Below are 22,875 nucleotides of genomic sequence, written 5' to 3' on the forward strand. Positions count from 1 at the left end.
GGTTAACGACTTAAAGACTTCATTGGGATTGTGAAGCCAGACCTAACTATTTACTTTGTAGTTGTGTGTTCTGATGTTGCTGTTTTCTATCATGATTGAGTATTATCTTCTCTAAGAATTGCTCGAGATTTAATCTCCGATATGCAAGATAAAAATTAGTCACAAACATCTTCGTCTCATCGTTTGTATTCCACAATATCTTGTTTCTCTACCATACGACTAAGATTATTGTGAGGTGATTGATATTACTAGGCTGTTCTTCGAGAATATAAGTCGGGTGTATCAGTTGGTTCATGTTTACCTTGATTTATCAAAGGACGGAACAGATTGGTTTATCAAGTCTTCGACTTTGGGTCGTAACACTCTTAATTGTGGGTGAGATCAGCTAAGGGAATCAAGTACGCAGAATCCGGCGTGGTTCTAGAGGCGTAAGGAACGTGACTGTAGCTTGATCAGTGTGAGATTGGTTAGGGCTCAACTATATTTCAGTCCGAAGTTAACTTGGAGTAGGCTAGTGTCTGTAGCGGCTTAATACTGTGTGGTGTCCAAATCTGGACTAGGTCTCGGGGTTTTCTGCATTTGCGGTACCTCGTTAACAAAATTTATTGTGTCTGTGTTATTTCTTTTTCGCATTATATTTTCTATATAATTGAAATATCACAGGTCGTGCGTAAGTTCAATCAATTGTGAGTCCAACCTTTGGTTGTTGATTATATTGATTGCCACTTGGATATTGGTTTTTGATATCGTCCAAGTTATTTCTTATATTTAATGGGGCTCGCAAATTCCTATTTGTTTGACTGCATATTGAATTGAGAAACTGAGATAAAACTCCTAGATATACTTTTCTTAAGATTGATTTTGACTGTCTAGTTGATTCTCTTGAGAGTATATTGGAGTTTTTCTATACAGATTGCTAAGCGAAATATTGGGTGTGGTTGTTAGACCACCGCTTTTTCAATTGGTATCAGAGCAGGCAAACACGTTTAAGACCTCATAATTCTGTGTTTGTGGCAATCTGATATGTATGGATAGTTGTTTGTCTCAAACTCGTGCACAAAGAAATGAGTTCCAAAATTTTTGATTATGCTAAATGTTTTGGGTTTACCTCCAAGGATAACTCCTTTGCTGATTCTTCCGAATCCTGAGGTAGGAATTTTTCTCTATCAAATTCTGATAACATTCCCTCTGATGTGATATTTAACACCATAAAGCTGAAATGGAACTCACCATGAGTAAAATAAATTCAGCTGAGACTATTGTCTTTCAAGAAGCTAAGATAAAATCTCTTGAAGAAAAACATGATCAGCTTATTGATGAACTTGAGAATTCTCTTGGTCGAGAACAAGAAATCTATAGCATCATTGAGTCCTTTTCTAACAATATCGAAAAACTTGTTCAAGAAACTACTCTACAACGTGAAAAGATTAGTACTCTTGAGGACATTGTTAAAGAAGATTTGATTAGAGAAAAACGTTTGATCAAGACTCATTCATCTGACTTTGACAACTTTCGTGTTGAAAAAGAGAAATTGGTTGCTTCCCTTCTTCTAGCATAGGAACAGTGCAAATCCTTGAAGAATGACAACTCTGTTTTAATGAGAAAATCTTCTGTGCCAACGGAATTACAGTACATGAAGAAAAGTTCTCCAAAGGAAGTTCCTACCAAGAAGTGTTTACATAACTTGCAGTCTTCTAATAGGGATATGAACTTAAAACAGGTTCCTTCAAATGTTTCTCTTCCACGAACCAGTTCTTTTTGTGGGAAAAAGAATCATTATGTTCAACATTGTTTTACTAGAAAGAAACAGATTTCTGATCTTCAAAATCTACTTCTTTTTGCAGTCGACAGAGTAAATTGTCTGACGACATATACAATGGATTTCATCCCTACAGAAAACCGGAACTCTCACAAAAGGGATTTCAATAGTCGCTTATCTCGAAGTCTCTACAGGGATCGTGTTTCTCCTCATGGTGCAAACTCTTACACCACAAAAATACACATTCCCGGTGTTTATGAGAATAAGTCTGGTAGATCTAAGTCTAAAAGGTGGAGACCTCTCTCTTCTAATCCTATGGAACCGATTTCTAGAGTTCCTAGACTTAATCCTCAGAAAAATCCCTCTGATGGATTTTCTAAAAAGGTTATGTTGAATTCTTCTGGAATAAGAAATAGTCGACGGGAGGTAAGAAATACTATGTTCAAACCCTCAGATGGTTTTCACAACTCATCTCTCAATACTCATGGTGGGATTACATCTCACTTTGATACCTAGCTTTAGGTAATTTCATCCTTGTATCTAACTTGAGAGTTGCAAGGATGATATTTGCGAGCTCAAGTCTACTGTTGGTTACCATTGGTCTTGTATTTGATTTAGCTGTTTTCCACTTATGAGAAGGTTGAGTCATTTCTTAACTTCTTGTAGCTAATGTATCTCTTCCGTATGATCTGATTAAATATTTTAGTTATTGAGCCATGATGGTAAGAGATATTTGAAAATGGAGAGTATTTTTTCTTGGATCTGTTCTGATCCATTAGCATTCCACAACTAGTCCACGAACGTCCGTGTCTTTCTAGGAAGTTTTAGGGTTTACACAACAAGGGTGTCCTTCTCTTGTTCGTAAACATATATATTTTATATTTTTTTGCCTTCCCTAATAAATAAAAAATATATGGATAACTCCTCAAGACCTCAAGAAGTGGTGAATCTTAAGATGGAAGAAGACTTTAAAGGATGCGATTCAGTTCAAGAACTTGTCTAGAAAAAGATGATTGAAAGGAAAGAGTACAACTCCTGGATTGGAGAATTTGTCAAGGATTTAATTCTCTTTCAGAATGACTCTGGGTCGAATTTGCAAATCTTCAATTGCAAATAAATCAACTTATTGATGGTCAGACCAAAATCCTTGAAAATCAAAAGATCTTGATCAGGAATCAGAAGAAACTCACCATGGACTGTGTCAAAGCTAGGCACCTTGACCGCATTGTTGATCAAAAATTTAATGTTCTAACTCATGAACATGGAGTCTCTACCGTCAAAAGAATCAAGGATATCAGTGATACCTTTTATGATGGACCCTTTTAAAGGTATGATGTTATCAAAGAAACTCGATTTTTTTCTAGGAAACTTCTTATGAGAATTTATTCTTATGTTTTAAGAAGGAGGATAGTGTAGAAATCAAGGAGAGTGGGTATTCTCACTATGGTTAATGCTTGACAGCACCTTTCTTGTGCCAGTAAAGTGTTCAATTTGATGTTACGATACAAGAAGCGTTATAGAAGACTGGGATTCAGCAAAAGACAAGTGGGCGTCAAGATAATACTTGTATTAGTTAATGGTAGCGAGAGCATAACACAATTGTTGGAAGTACTCAGTGATGGAGTAATTGGTGTTGGTGCTCAGCTGGAAGTTGTAGTTCTGAGGTGTGCTTCCGCAATGACTAAGGTAATTCTGAACCTTGCTCTAATAAGTATTGCCACCGGGGTTAATGCTCGAAAATACAAACCTGGACACAATCAGTTATTAGGGTCCCAAATTCGAATATGAGGATATTATAGAGGAGTGGAGTTCTACAAAAGAAGAGTGGAAAACATGGAGATGCTTGTTAAGACTAATGGTGGAAAACGCAGGGGGTACGAGTTGCACAGTCAAATGCGTATTGAAGTTGTTGGTGTCGAGAGTTGTATTACTTCATTCATATAGGAATTCTGGAACTAGATGTATATTATTATGTTGATCCTCTCATCGTTAAAGAATAACTTAAGTCTTTTAAGAATTGGATTATACTTGTATGGTCCACTGCCATCAGTTGAAGTCTATGGGAGAATTGCTAGTCGAGAACAAATGATAGAGGTGGACAACGACAGCTATATTCATGCCTACCAAGCTACTGGGATTTTAAAACTTGGAGAAATAATAACAAGACAGAACAACTTATTGATTACTGTTACAGTAAGTATAATGACGAAGTTTTTTCCATGCAGCTCACAAGAAGATCCATTGTTGGGTGCCTTGGTGTTTAAATTGAGAATGGTCACTATGCTCAAGTTGGTTGATGTACATGTTCTTCGTTTCACCACATTACACGGTCTTCCCTTATACAAACTGTACAGTAAGGGGTGCATAGTCGTCCTTGAATGGTTTTGGCCAGAGTTATTCACCAAATTAGCTGCTTCTCCTCAACTCATCACAATTCATCACGTTCGAGCAGATGCTAACAACGAAGAATCTCTTACTCTCCATGGTGCTTTCACAGTCAGTAGCAGTGACATTTTTGAAGTTATTCGTGGCTGCAATGGAACCTTGGCCAATATTGGCACTACAAGTTATGCTTCTTTTAGTACCTATTAGGCAGTGACTTATGAAGATGGTGGGTTTGTCAACCTTGCGCTAATAAGCACCAGTCACTTGAGTTCACGGACTAGACTTGCAAAAAAAATCACTACCAGGTCTGATCCCAAGAGCTCAAAAGAGGAGGCCGTAAGTTGTGGGCTTGGTATTAAAGATTACAAGGGGCTTATCCCTCACCATGTCCAAGAAGAAGCAACAAAAACTATGGATTCCTTCCGAGTTCATTTCTTACCTTCCATCCTTGAGGACAAGGATGATTTGAAAGGGTTGGTATTTGTCATGTCCCAATGGGAGGTATCCCACACAGTTAAGGGTAACCATACCGGGCTATCCCATAGGACGAGGCGTCGGGTGCTGTTAGTAGTAATCGGTGTCTGTCCTTGTTATATATGGATTTGGTTGTACGCCTTACAGCTTATCAAGTAATGATGAAATTAATAATGTTCTTCTCTCCCAATTAAGAGTCCACATTCTAGAGTATGTTGACAGCACTCATTCTGGAACATCAACCCATGGATTTCCACTCTCCTTGATTTCTACCACCATAAAAGAATTCCTCTCCAATAAATAGCTTCCTGTGGTTGGTATTCCAGAAGCCTCAGCTGAAGACTACTCAAATGAGTGCTGTCAACATACTCTAGAATGTGGACTCTTAACAGGCAGAGGTCCAAAACTAGTTTGGATGTAACACCAAGGAGTGAAGGAAGACTGAGTATACAATTGAATTCCATCCAAGAAGTCTGTGAAACATCCTTTGGTTTCTCCCAGTTCGTTGTGAATATCTTTATCTCCACTAATACCTTCCAGGTCATTGGCATTTGTATATGAGATTTGTAATCTTTCGCCAGCAGTTTCTCAATCAGTCCTTGTGAAATACCATATTCAGTTTCCCTGGTCATTGGAAGAATCAAGACCTGCCAAGAGAATATCACCTTGATGCAACGATTCATCAAAAAACTTACTAGAACCACTTGTTGCACCTTCTGAATTCAGAAATTTGAGCACCGGAAAATATATTTTTCTATCTGATGTATAATAGGTTCTCATAAACCGTAAAACCCAAGAACCATGATTCTCACTAAGCAAAAACATATGACAGTATAGAACCAAATGTTGTAGATCGAAGAACCCTAGAAAACACATGATAAACTTGAGCTTAAAACACTCCACCAGCAACTGATTAAAAATTTCTTCTGCATTGCCATACATACCTAGCCTTGGCATTTGAAAATTCAATTGAGTGGTCCAGAGAACGTGATGATGATGTTTTATTTTGTCAGACAGCTTTCTAGTATCACCATTACCACCTATTTCAACACTTAAAATCACCCTTAATTTCGCAAAGGAAAATTTGACCAGGTACCCAAGTTTATGAAAAGGCTCATACACACATTCCCAATCATTTTTATGCATTAAAATCAATCCATGTGGAATTACCACACAAGAAGTAAGAATATGAACACAGAGTTTAGAGCTAATGCTTGCATAAGGACAACTCCTACTCAATTCAAACAATTTTCCTCTATCAATTACCCTTCCAGTAAAAACCAGGACATCATATGAACAATGTCCACTTCTTCGATGAAATAGCATAAGACCACGACTGTAACTGGTGATACTATATCTTTGTGACCATTTCAGACTCAGCTGCCAACCATATCCATTGTTACCATTTTCAACAATTACAAACACACTTGAATAAATAGACAACAATTCCCAGTTATATGCAAGCTTAATATCAGGCTCATAAGCAAGGTTCTCATTATAACAATTCTTTAAAATCGAACCAAGCATCTTCCAAGCATCGTTAACCAACACAGAAATAATTGCAGGTAAAGAACTAAACTCTGATTGAAACCCAAAGATATGTAAAAGTAAACGATTCAATTTCACGTAAGAATTCGAAGATGTAGTTGCACACTTACCACGATCATATAAAGAGCGAATGTCGACCACAAGAAGATAAGAATAATCTTGAGAGTGCAATTTATTTTGGAGATAAAACAACTCCTTTAAGTAATAAGGATTCTCGTAATTCTTCATTTCAGCTGTGGAAGTATGATGCTCACTATTTGTGACCTTGCTAACTTGACAATCCACATCATCATTATCAGATTTATCATCAGAGTTGAAAGGTTTACCTCCCTGGTAGTCTCCATCCGTTGCACTTGGAGTTGAAGAATTTTGAATTGATTCTCTTATTGAACTTAAATCAACTAAGTCAAGTGAAATTGATTTCAATTCGACGTCAATTTCATTCTCAGCCATCTTCAACTCCGATTCACCAGATCTGTGAGAGAAATTTGTTGTTGCGGTAGAATCTAAAACTCCAGCTCCAATTAAATCATGGCTATCTTTAGTCCTGGACTCCAATTTCTCAACATCATTTTCTATCTGCGAATCAATAGCTACGCCACCGATCTCATCGTCGAAACTTGGTGTTGATCTATTCCGATACTTTTCCCATGTTGCCAAGAATAAATCATTAAAAGCTTTTTTAAACTCCAGTCAAGACCGATTGTGATTTGCTATCAGTAACTTGTGAAAACAATCTTGTTTTACTGAAATTTCTTCTTCTACTTGTGAAACTTTATTTGTTGCAGCAGCCATGGTAGCAGTCCGAGAATCGACTTCTCTGATACTACTTGTAGTGATCTACACTACAATTGGTGCTCAGGAACATGATAAATCTCTAAGGATAGAGATAATTGAAGAATGGGGAGAGGAATTAGAGGGTTAGAAGAAGAATTAGACGAATTTGAGGAGAGGAAGAGGAGGCAGACGAAAATTGGGAGAGAAGAACAATATTCATTTCATCATTACTTGATAAGCCGTAAGGCGTACAACCAAATCCATATATAACAAGGACATACACCGATTACTATTAACAGCACCCGACGCCTCGTCCTACGGGCTAGCCCGGTATGGTTACCCTTAACTGTGTGGGATACCTCCCATTGGGACATACAAATAGCAATTATTATGAGTACACATAGCTATTGTTATGGGATATGTGTGTTTGCATCCGTGAACTATGATTGTCCCATATATGTCAAAAGTTAAGCCTATTATGTCATTATGCAAATGTTGATGGAAGATAGGATGAACTTTTGATTGCAAATATTAAGTCTATTATATGTCTTTATGCAAATATTGATGAAAAATAGAATGAATCTTTGAATATTCCGTAGTATTGATCTTTCCCTGATCCACTTCTATGTGAAAGTATTGTGTGGCTCCGTAAGTTCTCTTATGATGAGCACTTCCGATTAAATTAATCATGGGTTCTCTTGTGGTTAATTTAATTGAGATTTCTGGATACAAATTCATGTTTCATGTAATTTGTTGATGTCCAAAGAAATCCTTCTTTTCTTGTAAAAGTAAGGTCAATCTTGTTGTTCTTTCGGGAAGACATTTTATGGGGGAGATTTCTTAATTGAACTGTGCTTAATTGCCAAATCTTTGTGAGGAGTGCGGATGTGGAATATTGTAGGAGTTTTATTGTATCTCTATTAACTCCTTGATGAATGCATTTAGTTTCGACTATATGATTGCATCTAAAGAAAGTTGATATGTTTTCTTTTAGTCATGAAGTATCTCTATGAGAATTTCATTATGATCTCACTAGTTTTCGTACCTTTACCAATTTATATTGACAAAAAGGGGGAGAATTAATGTGTAGTTCACACTAAAAATACATATAGTTTACAGATCATTATGTAAGGGGGAGTAGTTTTCATATGATATGAAGTGTTGACTAAGGAGGAGTGACACATAGCACCATAGTATTGTTGTCAAAGTTGTGATACAATTGGACTTTGATGTTGTGTAATAATACTATGACACTGTATAACAATGATTGAGAGCTATTGTCTTCTCATTGTTATAGCTATGGATCTTCAACAACTATGATGCTGAGTTGAACACGTTCAGAATCACTGGAGTACTTGGAAGTGACGAAGTTTTCGAGTAATGTTGAAGAACCAAGGAAATCAAGCATTTGGATGAGAAGCTACAAAGTTTATTTATTTTATAATCCATATGTATTGATAGTTTTGTCACTAAAATTGACAAAGGGGGAAATTGGTAGAGCACTGCTCGGTCGAACTCGCAAGATTGATATCTCAAGCTTGTTTGTCAAGTTTAGTTGCCAAAACTATAAGTCTTGATTTCTAGTCTACTTATAGCTAAGTCTCGGATTAGGATAGAAAGTGTAGTTGAGCATTAGACTTCACGGCGTTCATCGATTGAAGACGAAGAACTACTAAATACAGCTTGTGGAACTTCATCAACAAAGGGTATGTGGAGTCTTGAACTCATCTATCACTCAAAAGTCTATCTACTCTATCTCCTGTTTGAGACAAAAGTCGTATAGATATATAGACTTCGATTATACACATTTGATATTTCGCGCTGAGTTTAACTCGCTTACATATTTCTCGAAATAAGTTTTGGTAAGCTTTCGCTTTAACCAAGTTCAACTTATATTCTTGACGAAATTCAAAAGATGATCATGTGAAAATCGCCTTGTAACATCTTACATTATTTGTGTGAGACAATCATATGATGTGGACTCGGAATGTTTCGTATTGGTCATTCGATCACTTGAAAATTGCTTTGAAGCTAATAGTTTGTGTGAGACAGCTATTGTCGTCTTCCAAGAATATTTCAATGGTTGAAATGGGAGTTTAGAGCAATTAACCATGATTGGATATAGCACAGTATGCGTACTTTTATGCTAACTGTTGCATGTTATTCCAAGTCCGGGAACCATAGTATGCATACCCGCATTCGTACTGGTTGGTTAATGAAAGTCCGGGAACTTAGTATGCATACAGGTATGCGTACTGGCGTGAGTTTCAATTTCCGGAAATTCAACTGAGTTTTGGAAGGTATACATACCCGTTCGCATACTGGCGAACCCAAACTTAGTCCGACCACTTAGGTATGCGTACCCATTTGCATACTTGAGTAGGTTATGTTCTAAAATCGGTTTGTTCATGAACTAATACATTTATATATATTAAGTAATGCGAACTTTTGCAAACCGTGGCTATAATGTTCATGAATTGATTCGAGTGAATCAAAATCAATTTTGCTTCAATTGTGTCTTGTATACTTCTATGAGAATATGAACAATTGAAAAACTCTAGAACTAGTTTCATTTGAGTCATTTGACCTAGTTATAGTTAAGATGAATAAGGTTGATATGAAAGTGTTCATATGGCTAACTTTGGTTAACTATTGTTGAGCCAACAAGGTGTACACGTTTAGGTACGATTACTCATATCTAAATGAAGTCACTTTTCATTTGTGCGTAACAAGCTAAGTTCAATCTAACGGTTGAAAGATATTAGCTTGAGTCTAATCAGGTTTTCATCTAACGGTGAATATTGAACGCTTTGTTACGAAGGTAAAAATGATTGCAAACCTGATTTGAAGACTATATAAAGGATAACTCTAGCAACTGGGAAACCTAATCCCCACACCTCCTGTGTGATACTAGTTGCGACTAGAGTCGATTCTGGGATAATTAGAGTTTAGTACTCAGGTTTTGACCAATAATAGGTTTTGGTCTAACATTTGTCCAACGTTAGGGCTTGGTATCTGGACTGGACGTTGACTCCAATTGACTCGGTTAAATATTAATTTATTTTTTGAAAATGTTTAAATAATAAATAAATAAAAAGAAAATAGAAATAAAGGGAAACTATTATAAGAAATTATTAAAGTTACCTTAAATTTGCTCACTTTAACTCTCGTTTTCTCTATCTATACCATCACCGCCACCGTGCTCTCAAAAGAAAAAGAAAAAAATCACCACCACCAAATCCCTTCTCGAAATATAACACCCTGCTTGAAAGCTCCATCATTCAATCACAGACTCAAAACCCAACTCATCTTCCCTTGCTTTTTCTAACCACTCTAGTCTTCTTCATCAATCTTATCATTCTTACCTGCCATCAATCAAACTACCACTGCGAGCTCGAGTTCTTCTCAGCCATCACCAACAAAACTCTTTGTGACCATCTCCCATCTGCTCTTATAATACTCGATTCAGTTCGTCTTGATGTTTCTCTTGCTCTTCATAGAAACCTTGTTCTTATAAAATTTGATGTTCTGTTGTTTCATTTCTCTTAATTTTTGATAGAGATATGATGAGCCCTATTTCTTGACACCTTCAATTTTGATTTCTTAGAAATTAGTACAGAAATTGACCAATTTGGGAACCCTAGATTGAGAAATCAGAAAATTTGGGAATTTTATTAAAGCCCTAATTTGTGATGTCGATAAAAATTGGTTGTTTTTTATGATTTCTCTTCTAGGGATTTCGGTTGGTGAAAATGGGATCTGGTGTTGTTCATAAATTAATGGGATTTGATAGTGAATAAGAATGGTGATTTTGCTTGAGTTCTATATGAAAAAATGGGTTTACTGTCGATGGTGAGTTTGGGTAAGAAATTGATAGTGGGAGATGTACATTAATGAAGCTGGTAATTAGAATCGGTGTGCTGTGAAGAATTGGTTTGGAGTTCAGATTGGGAATGTGATGTTGTTGTTGTTGATTATAGTGATGGATGAATGAATGAACTGAAATGGTGGAATGGATGATGCAGTGAATCAAGAATAAACACGAATGGATGTGTTAATTCAAGTCTTCTGATCTCCTCCATCAAAACCCAACTCTAATCTCTGCAAACCCTAATTTATTTTATATCTGTTCACTTAATCAAAGCAGTGCTTATTTTATTTCTTCTCGACCTTGTTTCAGGGAATAAACCCACCTCAAGGGGTACACTTGTAAACTCATCATTTTCACAATATTTTTATTTTACAAAATCATTAAGGACCAGTCAAAAACATTCAACGTAGGTCAACGTCTGGTCCAGGTACCAAACCCTAACGTTGGACAAATGTTAGACCAAATCCTAGTATTGGTCAAAACCTAAGTACTAAACTCCAATTATCCCGTCGATTCTCCTTTAACCTTATGTTTTTCCAAAATTCTGTAGGTTAACGACTTCAAAACTTCATTGGGATTGTGAAGCCAGACCCAACTATTTTCTCAGTAGTTGTGTGTTCTGATCTTGTTGTTTGATATCGTGATTGAGTACTATCTTCTCTAAGATTTGCTCGAGATTTAATCTTCGATAGGCAAGATAAAAAGTATTCACAAACATCTTCGTCCCATCGTTTGTGATTCCACAATATCTTGTTTCGCTACCATACGATTAAGATTATTGTGAGGTGATTGATATTACTAGGCTGTTCTTCGGGAATATAATTCTGGTGTATCAATTGTTTCATGTTCACCTTGATTTATCAAAATACGGAACAAAACTCATAGGTATATCTCTGGGAGACAGATTTATCTATTTAATAGACTTTTCTGTGTGAGACAGATTGGTTTATCAAGTCTTCGACTTTGGGTCGTAACAACTCTTAGTTGTGGGTGAGATCAGCTAAGGGAATCAAGTGCGCAGAATCCGGCATGGTTCTAGAGACGTAAGGAACGCGACTGTAGCTTGATCAGTGTGAGATTGGTTAGGGTTCAACTACATACCAGTCTGAAGTTAACTTGGAGTAGGCTAGTGTCTATAACGGCTTAATACAGTGTGGTGTTCAAATCTGGACTAGGTCCCGGGGTTTTTCTGCATTTGCGGTTTCCTCGTTAACAAAATTTCTGGTGTCTATGTTATTTCTTTTACGTATTATATTTTCTATATAATTGAAATATCACAGGTTGTGCATAAATTCAATCAATTGTGAATCCAACCTTTGGTTGTTGATTATATTGATTGACACTTGGATATTGGTTTTTGACACCGTCCAAGTTATTTCTTATATTCAATCGGGCTCGTAGATTCCTCTTTGTTCGATTGCATATTGAATTGAGAAACTGAGATACAACTCTTGGATATACTTTTCTTAAGATTTAGTCCGACTATCTAGTTGATTCTCTTGAGAGTATATTGGATGTTGTCCATACATATTACTAAGCGAAATATTGGGTGTGGTTGTTAGACCCTCGAATTTTCAATATTATTACACAACTTTCCCTTGTTCTTTAAAAAAATATCATTGGGATGTAATTATATGTTGTGGAAAGTGTTCATTGAAAATCTTCCTAACCTTGTTACTAAAAGACTGAAAGAAACTTTCAAAACGGAAGAAAAGGGGGAAGTGAGGGAGAAGCATGTGTAAAAGTCAAAAAAGATCTGGAATGAAAGGGACTAAACAGGAAGAAAATTCCATCGAAGATAACCCTTTCCCTTTGTTCGGAAGAAAAATCGATGTTAAAACTACTTAAACTTAAAGAAGTCAAAGATCTCATCTGGTTTGAAAAACCTCTTATTACTCTTCTTTTCGATTATAAACAATGAAATCATCCGATAGGATATATAAAAAACGGCCAATTCAAAAATGTTTTCCGAGATGGAACAACCAAATTAACTTTCATGCTGCAAACAGGTACTACCCTATAAACCCAAGCCTAAAACTCGGCCCATATAAAGAAGAACTACTGATTTTCATTTCATGCTTATTGAAGTAGTCGAATCCGCGCGACCTTGGAATCAGTCCGACCAATTTTTCTTCTAATGACCAATTGGTATTACTATTCGGTGGTATTTATTTTTCCAAGTTTGATTGATAATATTATATCCCTTAATCGCAAGTTGGTCAATGATGATGACGCCACCCGAACCCAGAGCTAGCTAGAAGTGGCCGATTTAAGATTATAGGATAAGAGAGGACAAAAATAATAAAATCATGAAAAAGATAATAATTGATTAACCAAACATATTTGGATGAATATGAAATCGTGGTGGATTCATGCATCTTACTGGAATTTCATAATTCACTTTTCTTCTATAATTAAAGGATCTCGGATGAAGCTTAAACTCGTGGCTAGCTTGAACAGGTATGCGTTAACCAGACGAGTTCAAACTTGAACATAAATATTCTAAAGCTAAAACCTTAACCAAAATCAAACACTCCCTCCGTCCTAAATTAGATGACCTAGTTACTTTAATCAAACACAACTAGGTTATCTAATCGGGGACAAAAGGAGTATGTATGATGGCACTTTGATGTACTGTAAGTTAATGTCGTACTGCCCTAGCTTTTCAAGCATATTGTATATGTGGTAAAGTCACGCATGTATGCTGCAACGCAAGCAAGGGTATTTGATGTTGTTGGGATAAAATCTATTAGATGACGCATGACTGTAAAGATACCAAAATATGCAATCAAACCTTCTAGAAGAAATAAAAGGTGTTCACAAAAGTTAAAGAATTAGGTATCATTTTGAATAACTTACTATAACAGAAGACAGTGAAGGATTTCTTCTGTAATGATCTTCTTTTTATATTTTTTCTGTATTGTTCGATGGATCAAGGCTGAATTTCATTTAATCATATAGTGTGATAACTCGGGTTTGTATCAATCGCTAGGAAGCCTCAAAGGAAGCATTCTGTTGGAATATCATGTATGTGTATGTGCGATGAAGGTGATGATGACAGTAGATATGCGAAGAAAATATTATGTATAAGATATTATGAACAAGTCAAAGATTGTGAAGATAATTAGGTAAGTATTTTTCTAGATATATATTTCTTAGTCAAACAAAATACTGAGATATTGTATTATCTCCTTAAATCAATTAAAATATTGTGTTATCGGTATTGAGGTATTATATTATCTCATAGGTTTATTTTAACTCTATAAATAAGAGTTCTCTTGTAAGTGTGAATCTTATCTCAGAATGTTCTGATGATCATAAATATAATTTCAACCTGAGGGGTTTGTCAGTGGAAGTAGGCGTTAGTGCCGAACCATTTTATTCATTGTCTTCTCTTATCATGATATTTTTGGTCTGTGATCCCTCGATACTCATAATTTATTATGGCATCAGAGCGGTGAGATCCGCTCAATTCGCTTCCGCAATCTATTTCTCCATGACCAAGTATTTCATGGTTGTTTCACTTCTTATTGATTTGGATGAGTCATTCCCAAATAATCAATTGCTTTCGTTTCTTATATTTTATATAGTCGTTTAATGGCTTTGCTCTTGCTGATGTTCAGTGCAACAAATCAAATAATCATTCAAATTGAATATATATCTTTTATCATCAGAGTTTGTACTACTCTGCTATTTTTTTCCTCCGCCGAAACAAAATGGTTTATTCCACATTTGTTTTGTGTATTATGGATTTTATTCTGGTTGTTTGTTTATTGGTGTCAAAACACTTAATTCTTGTGCCAAAAATCATCTTCATATCTCATCATCATCAAAAGATGTGTTTGATTCTCTCAACAAATAATGGTTTCATTAAAATATTCTTGTTGTTTTTCATGCCATGGTCATTCGGCATTTTTCATTTTGATCAATCATATTGGTTATGTTTGTTGAACAGTTGATTGATGTGTTATAAAAATTTTGCCTTTGATTTCATTATCTCTTGTTCATTGCATTTTTATCCCTAAAGATGTATTATATCAATTCAGTAATTTAATCTCCTAACAACTATATTCAATTCAAATATCGTTAGGAAACACATTTACTTTGAAATAAGTTTTGGATATCAAATATATTTATTCTCTACATATTTCCATATGTCAGGAAATTATCTTATTTCCATTGTTGAACTGATTTTGTCTCAAGGTCCGGGATGAAGTACAATGCAAGGTTTTATTCAAGAGATTGTTCAAGTTGAACACTTCAAACATCTCCATGTCCAACTTGAGGGGGAATTTTGGAATATCATGTACGTGTATGTGCGATGAAGGTGGTGATGACAGTGCATATGTGAAGAAAAGATTATGTAAAAGATATTATGAACAAGTCAAAGAATGTAAAGATAATTAGGTAATTATTTTTCTAGATACATATTGTCTAATCAAACAAAATACTGAGATATTGTATTATCTCCTTAAACCAATTAAAATATTGTGTTATCAGTTTTTTTTTATCTGTAAAGATGTATTATCAGTATTGAGATATTATATTATCTCATAGGTTTAGTTTAACTTTATAAATAAGAGTTCTCTTGTAAGTGTAAATTTTATCTCAGACTTCTGATGATCAATATCATTCACTAGTAGCCGGAGCTTGGCCTGACAAACCTATTTATACTCTTCACAGTTATTGTTACTACAAAGGAACAACCCTAATGAAAAGAGATTTCTGGGTACCAAACTCAAATCATCAAAGGTACCCAAGAGATGCTCTCATTGTTGTTAGAGTAGCACATCCAGTGGCGGTTCTAGAACTGTACTTCAAAGGGGGCATGTTTTGCTCTTAAATATCGTAATTATTGAGAATGCACATATCAAATAATGGGAGAGTATGGAAGTTGAAAAATGTCTATGATGTTCAAACTCATTAAAATATGAATTACAAAATTATTTTTCTTTCTGCCAAAATGTTCTCATTAAAAGAAAACCATGTCCAAAATGTATTTAAGATGAAAAACAAATATATTAAAAAAGAAAAGAAAAATCATATGTATGAAATTGCATTTTTAACAAAAAATACACATTTGTGTGATTAAGTTAGTATTAATGCACGTAATATGTGTATTAACTGAAGAGGGAGGATCCATGGACACTTTTAGATGGACAAGGTCAGACATGATTTGCATCTTTTCTTTGTAAAACCTAAACAACAATGAATTTAAATGTAACATTTTGTTGATATGTTCCTCTTGTAAGACTCTATATTCCTACAAAAAAAATGAACGCAATTCGAGATAGCAAACCTCACCATCTACTGATTTTAATTTCAACCGTTAACTTTGTGTTCATTTTTTGTAGGAATGTAGAGTCTTATAAGAGGAACATACCATCAAAGTATTACACTTAAATTCATTGTCGTTTTGAGTTTTGCAGGAAAAATGGCGCAAATGTTGTTTTACCTTGCCCATCTAAAAGAGTCCATGGATCCTACCTCTTAACTGAATACATTCACGAGACTTTTATGATTATTTTAACTTTTTTTGTAATGCTTATACATTAAAGGATATACTCCTAGCAAATATTTATACTTAAAAATGGAAATTTTATATCATAAAGGAAATATTGTATGGAAAAATAAAAGTTGTTGGATCTAATTAAGTAATTGTATATTCCAAGCTTATACACTATATGAAAAACCAAATAAGTTGTCCACTGTGACAAATTGACAATGTAACTAGCTGATGAGATATATGTATATATTGTTATATATATATATATATGAATACCAACACGTTCTCAGGTTTTATATATAGATAAAACTAATATATAAATTATACAAATAAAACTAATATACAAAACTAATATATAAATATATTCTCAATTGAAAAATAACTTAAAAAATGACTAATAGAAACTTAAAAGGAATCTTCATAATTAAAAGGAACTTAAAACATAAATAAAAGGTAGAGATACTTACAAAGTAGTCTTTTATTCCTTAATAGATAGCACACCGAACAACTTCAAACTCACACTCAGAACATGAAAACACTTACAAACTATCACTCTCAAAGAAGGAAATACTCACAAGCTTTCACTCTCAAACTCTTAGACAATCACTCTTGAAAACTAAAAAACTTGCCATTTCCTTTTCTCTTAGCGGATATTTATATAGGTGGAAAGTTTGCAAAAAACAAAACAAAACAGATAAGATTTTCTTTTTTGAGAATCCTATCTATAATTAAAAAAGAACCTATAAGTGGTAGACAATTGGCAGACATAATCCAAGGTGGAAATCTTAGATAAGTGTAGGATCAGAATCTCGCAACAATTATATCTCAGCGAAATTATCAATGGTACAACACAATAGCATCGCAGAACAATTTCAGAAACAACGTCAGCAAGGATTATGAGAAAGATGTGATAGTCCTGCGAAAATTAGAGAGCTTGCGAAATTAACATTTGTAAGATTGCGAGAATGTCGCAAACCATATCCGAAAATAAAGGACAGATTAGCTGTCATCCACTATGTATTTCCTTATAAATAGTCATTCGAGTTGTAAAGGAAAGGGAGATCTTTTTTGAGTAAGAAACAAGCAAATAGGAGAGAGAAAGTCCATAGCAGAGACCATTCTTGATTTCTTTATCTTTCTTGTAAGAACATCCAAAGATTTATCAATAAAATTAAGAGTGTAAACCTAAAAATGAGTTGATCAATAATGAAATCTTATGAGGGATGTAGTGTAGGATTTCCTGCAACTACATAATGGCGCTAGAAACAGGGAATTGAAGATCGAAAGTTGAAGATTGTTGATTAAGAATATTCAAATCAAGAAAGTGATTAAATAAATCAGTGAATCAGTTAGAAGAAAGATGAGTAGAATTAATGAAAATGGCAAAAGATTGGAGTGTAATATGATAACAAAAAGCTTGATTAATGAATTCCATGAAAACATCAAAGGAAGAATACATAAACGAAATTTTGAAGGAAAGAAAGTTATGGCGGTAGAAAAAACATCACCCTTGAAATATTGGGAAAAGCAAAAAATTGCATTCATGGCGGAAGAAATACCAAAAGAAAATTCGAACCATACATCTTCGTTGGTCATCACAGTACCTATTACACGAAAAGAGAAGGATACAACAATAAAATCCACAGGAGAATGGATGTTGAACAGAACTTTAATCGATACAAGAAGTTCAGTTGATATAATATTTTATCATGCATTCTGGGGAATGGGATTTAAAGACGAAGAGATGTCCAGTTCAACATATTTTGTTCACGGCTTTGGAAAATCTACAACAAAACCTAAAGGAGAGATAGTGGTACGAATTCCACTTGGAGAAATCGAAACACATGTAACATTGTGCGTGGTGGATGTGGAATCGCCATATAATATGTTATTAGGAAGATCATGGATACATGCAATAAAAGTTTTGGTATCAACGTTGCATCAATGTATTAAATTCCCTACTCCAAATGGAATAGGTGAAATCAGAGGAGATGTTGACAATGAGAAATTATGTCATCAAATTGAAGTAAAACATTATGAAGAACAAGCAAAAAAGAAACAATTTCGCAGAAAATTGGCAAAAGAAGCAAAGAAGGAAGAAGAATTTAGAGTATATATGATAAGGGCAAAAAAAGGCAAAGGAATACCCAGCGAAATTTCGGAAGAAGGGGAAAGACCCATAAAAGCAATAAAAGAACCAACACCAATGGGAGAACCTAAAACCAGTTACACTGCCGCAGAACCAACAAAAGAAATAAATATTGGGACTGTAGAGGAGCCTCTAATGTTGAGAATTGGAACCAAAATGGATATAGAAGAAGAAGAAGAAACTGTTAACTTGTTGCGAGAATATAAAGATATTTTCGCAGGAAACATGGATGAGATACTAGGAATAGATCCATCAATTGCATGCCACAAATTGGAGATTAACAAAAATGTGAGACCATTTAAACAGAGAATAAGAAAAATTGCAACAACTTACCATTCCCAAATAGAAGAAGAATTACGCAAAATGCTTGAGGCAGGAATTATAAGAGAGGCTAAATACCCAGAATGGATAGAGAATATGGTCATTGTCCCAAAGAAAAACAAGGGAATCAGGATTTGCATAGATTTCACTGATTTGAACAAAGCTTGCCCCAAAGATAGTTTTTCGTTACCAGATATTCCTCAAATGGTGGAATCCGCAGCGGGAAATGATAGGGTATCATATTTATATGGGTACAAAGGGTATAACCAAATCCCTCTCACTGAAGAAGATCAAGAACATACTGCTTTCTTTGCCCCTATAGGTTTATATTGTTACACGAAAATGCCATTTGGTTTGCGAAATGCGGGAGCGACATATCAAAGAATGGTAGAGAAGGTGTTCGCAAAATGGATACATAAAACATTAGAAGTATACGTGGACGACATGTTAGTAAAGAGTAAAGAAGCTAAAGACCATGTACAAGACTTGAGAGAGATTTTTGAACAAATGCGACAGTATAACATTAAATTGAATCCTGAGAAGTGTATTATTGGAGTTGCATCGGGAAAAATTTTAGGCTACATTGTATCAAAGGAAGGAATACAGGTTGATCCAGAAAAAGTGCAAGCAGTTCGTGACATGCCCACACCAGCAACAATAAAAGATGTAGAAAAGTTGAATGGGATTCTAGCTTCGCTGGGGAGATTCATTTCGCGATCATCAGACAAATGCAAATATTTTTTCGATATACTCAAGAAGGGTGCAAAATTTAAATGGAGTGATGAATGTGAAAAGGATTTTCAAGGAATCAAAGAACATCTTATGAATACAACTATTTTACAAAAGACAGAACCATGAGAAGAATTATTGATTTACCTTGCGACAACGTCGCATGCATTAAGTGTTGTGTTATTGCGAGTAGACGCAGGAGTGGAGAACCCATTTATTACATTAGCAAAACTTTTAATACCGCTGAGAAGAATTACTCAAAGATTGTAAAGTTAATCTTAGCATTAGTTTATGCATCATTTAAGCTCCGCATATACTTTCAAGCACACAAGATAAAGGTATTAACAAAAGTACCAATTGAATCAGTGATGAAGAATTCTAAAAGATCAGGAAGGGTGGAGAGATGGAATGCACAAGTAGGCCACTTTGATATTAAATATGAAATTTTGTCTTCACCAAAATCACAAGTTGTTGCGGATTTCTTGGCAGAATTTCCTTTAGAAGAAGATGAAGCAGTAGAAGAAATGATGGATGTAGAAGAAGAACATGGAGATCCAAAAGATTTATTAACAAAACCAAATAGATGGGAAATATTGGTAGATGGATCATCAAATGGAGAAGGAAATGGAGTTGGAATTGTTTTAATTTCGCCAGAAGGAATAAAGATGGCTTCCTCATTCAGATTGGAATTTTCACCCACTAATAATGAAACAGAATATGAAGCTGTGATACATGCCGTAAAATTCGCAATAGAAATGAAACTAGAAAATGCCAGGATCACTAGTGATTCGCAGCTAGTTATTCGCCAAATAAAAGGAGAGTATACTACAAATGAACCATCCTTGAAGAAATACAAGGAGCTGGTTGAAGAATTATCAGCGAAAATCCCAAAGATAAAATGGAGGCACATTTCAAGAAAGGATAATAGACTCGCAGACGCTTTTGCTTTCATCTCAAGCATGATGACAGATCCAACTGCGAGATGCATAAAAATACAAACACTTCTGTCACCATCAATAAATAAAGAAGAGGAAGATGTGGATGTGATGATGATAGATAATGAAAAAGAAGAACAAATAAACAATGTCGCAGACTGGAGAATGGAACTTCATGCATATTTGGCGAAAGGAGAAACACCAAGAAATAAATTGGAAACACACAAGTTAAAAAGCCGAGCAACGAATTATGAATTAAGAGATGGGTTGTTATACCGAAAATCCTTTAGTGGACCATCACTCAGATGTTTGACACGAGAGGAAGGAGAAAAGGTGCTGAAAATGTTACATAGTGGAGATGCTGGCAATCATAGTGGAGGAAGATCTTTGGCACATAGAGAAAAAATGCAAGGTTATTATTGGCCATACATGCATGAAGATGCAAAACAAATATCAAGACGTTGCGAAGATTGTCAGCGACATGGAAAGAAAATACATGCACCAGGAGCACCATTGTCATCTTCAACCAGTGTGTGGCCCTTTGGAAAATGGGGCTTAGACATTGTGGGGCCATTTTTACCAGGAACTGGACAAAGAAGATACTTAATAGTCGCAACGGATTATTTCACAAAATGGACAGAAGTAAAGGCAGTACAACATATTCATGACAAAGATATCTTTACATTCATATTCGAAAATATCATTTGCAGATTCGGAATTCCCGCACAGTTGGTATCTGATAATGGGAAACAGTTTGAGGGGCAGAATATAGAAATGTTACTTAATGCATTCAAGATAAAATGTGGAAAGTCCACTCCTTTGTATCCACAAGATAATGGGAAAGTAGAAGCAACAAATAAAACAATTGCAGATATATTAAAGAAGAAATTGGAAGGACATCACAGATCATGGTGCGAACAAGTACATAATTCAGTATGGGCTTATAATACAACTAGAAGAGAAGCTACTGGAATGTCACCTTTTTGTTTAACATACGGAGTTGAAGCGGTGTTACCAACAGAAGTTGTTATTCCAACAACAAAAAGAGAAGCTTGGGAGAAAAATCTTAGTGCGGGCTTAATTTTAAACAAACTTGATGAATTAGAAGAAAGAAGAGAAAAAGCTTTACAACATATGGAGAATTATCAGCGAAGATTAGCTCGAGAATATAATAGACGTGTCAAAATACGTGAATTTCAACCAGGAGATTTAGTTCTGCGAGAAACACCAATATATCAGCGAGAAAATGGTGGAAAATTAGCGAAAAATGGGATGGACCTTACATCATTAAGGAGATAGTTGGAACAGGAGCTTATAGATTAATGGATCCAGAAGGAAGAGATGTTGGTCATAGATTAGACATACCATGGAACAGGTTGTATTTGAAAAGATATTATCAGTAAGAGGCTTTGAGAAGTTATGAATTCTGAAAGAATAATTGCAGAATTACTCATATCAAAAGAAGATCATGATGTGCGTCATGATGTGCGAAATTTTCGCAGAGATAACCAAAGAACAATGACATAAAAGAAAGGGGCGAACCTTTATGGCGTACACCCTAGTTCGCGAATAAAATTTCGCAAGAGGCAAATGTAAGACCTAAAGTACGTCATATTAGGGGGTACCTGTTACATGGCTCAGGGAAAGGCTACACCGCCACCGGAACCTGAGTCATGGAGATTTGGGGTCAATAAAGCCCATCCGGGAGAGGCACCTTGGATTCTCAACTTAAGCATATGACTTAGGTTGGGCGACTAAGGTAATAAGGACTCTCCCAAAGAGTGCATAATATGATCAAGGCGCCGAGGTACACGGTTGAGTCAAGAGTGCCGGGGGCGTTTGAAGCGTCCTTGCCATTCTTGACAAGTCTTGGCTCATACTGCACTCGGCCTGAAGAAAACCCCAGTTAGGGTGCAGTCTCGTAACCATAATCCCCATAGGCAAAAGGGATAAGAGTCTGCGAAAACAACTGGTTGTTGTTAAGACTGGATGGGAGGAGCTAACCTTGTATGGTAGAAGTACGCCTCCTTGAAGGGGCAACCAGGGGGGAGATAAGGGGGGCACCCTCCATTAGGGAGCTGATAAGTGTCTTAAGACGCAAATGTCATGAGGCTTTTTATTCGCAAGGATATTAAGGCTTGTCATATTTGTGCAACAATCCTGAAGAGGCAATAATACAAAAGAAAAGGATAAAACGAGATCAATGGGTTTTCGCATGAAAGTGAGAAGACGTCCTGCGATTTCGTCGCAAGACGGCAATGTCATGGGGCTTTATTTTCGCAAGAATATTTAGGCCTGTCATATTGTCGCAACATTCCTGAAGAGGCCATAATACAAAAGAAAAAGTTAAGACAAGATCAATGGGTTTTTGTATGAAAGTGCAAGGACGTCCTGCGATTTTTTCGCAATGACAAGAGATGG

General features: G+C 35.5%; 1 protein-coding gene across 1 annotated transcript; it reads right to left on the reverse strand.

Moving 5' to 3' along the window:
• Positions 1-4,766: 4,766 nt before the first annotated feature.
• Positions 4,767-7,160, reverse strand: LOC113356629. Its single transcript, XM_026599820.1, has 2 exons — positions 6,277-7,160; positions 4,767-5,265 (listed from the first exon to the last, which is right to left on the reverse strand). Exons 1-2 carry the CDS (start codon positions 6,617-6,619, stop codon positions 5,234-5,236), a joined length of 375 nt encoding a protein of 124 aa, XP_026455605.1. The 5' UTR covers positions 6,620-7,160; the 3' UTR covers positions 4,767-5,233.
• Positions 7,161-22,875: the final 15,715 nt, after the last annotated feature.

This window comes from Papaver somniferum, chromosome 3, assembly GCF_003573695.1.
Source record: "Papaver somniferum cultivar HN1 chromosome 3, ASM357369v1, whole genome shotgun sequence".
Taxonomy (NCBI): domain Eukaryota; kingdom Viridiplantae; phylum Streptophyta; class Magnoliopsida; order Ranunculales; family Papaveraceae; genus Papaver; species Papaver somniferum.

What these genes read in the sequence shown, in the direction of transcription:
- LOC113356629 (XM_026599820.1), bottom strand. Translation starts at nt 6,619, where the DNA reads ATGGCTGAGAATGAAATTGACGTCGAATTGAAATCAATTTCACTTGAC. An exon ending in TCGCTCTTTATATGATCGTG is followed by an intron (nt 5,266 to 6,276) that starts GTAAGTGTGCAA and finishes TTCTCTTGGCAG; the next exon opens with GTCTTGATTCTTCCAATGAC.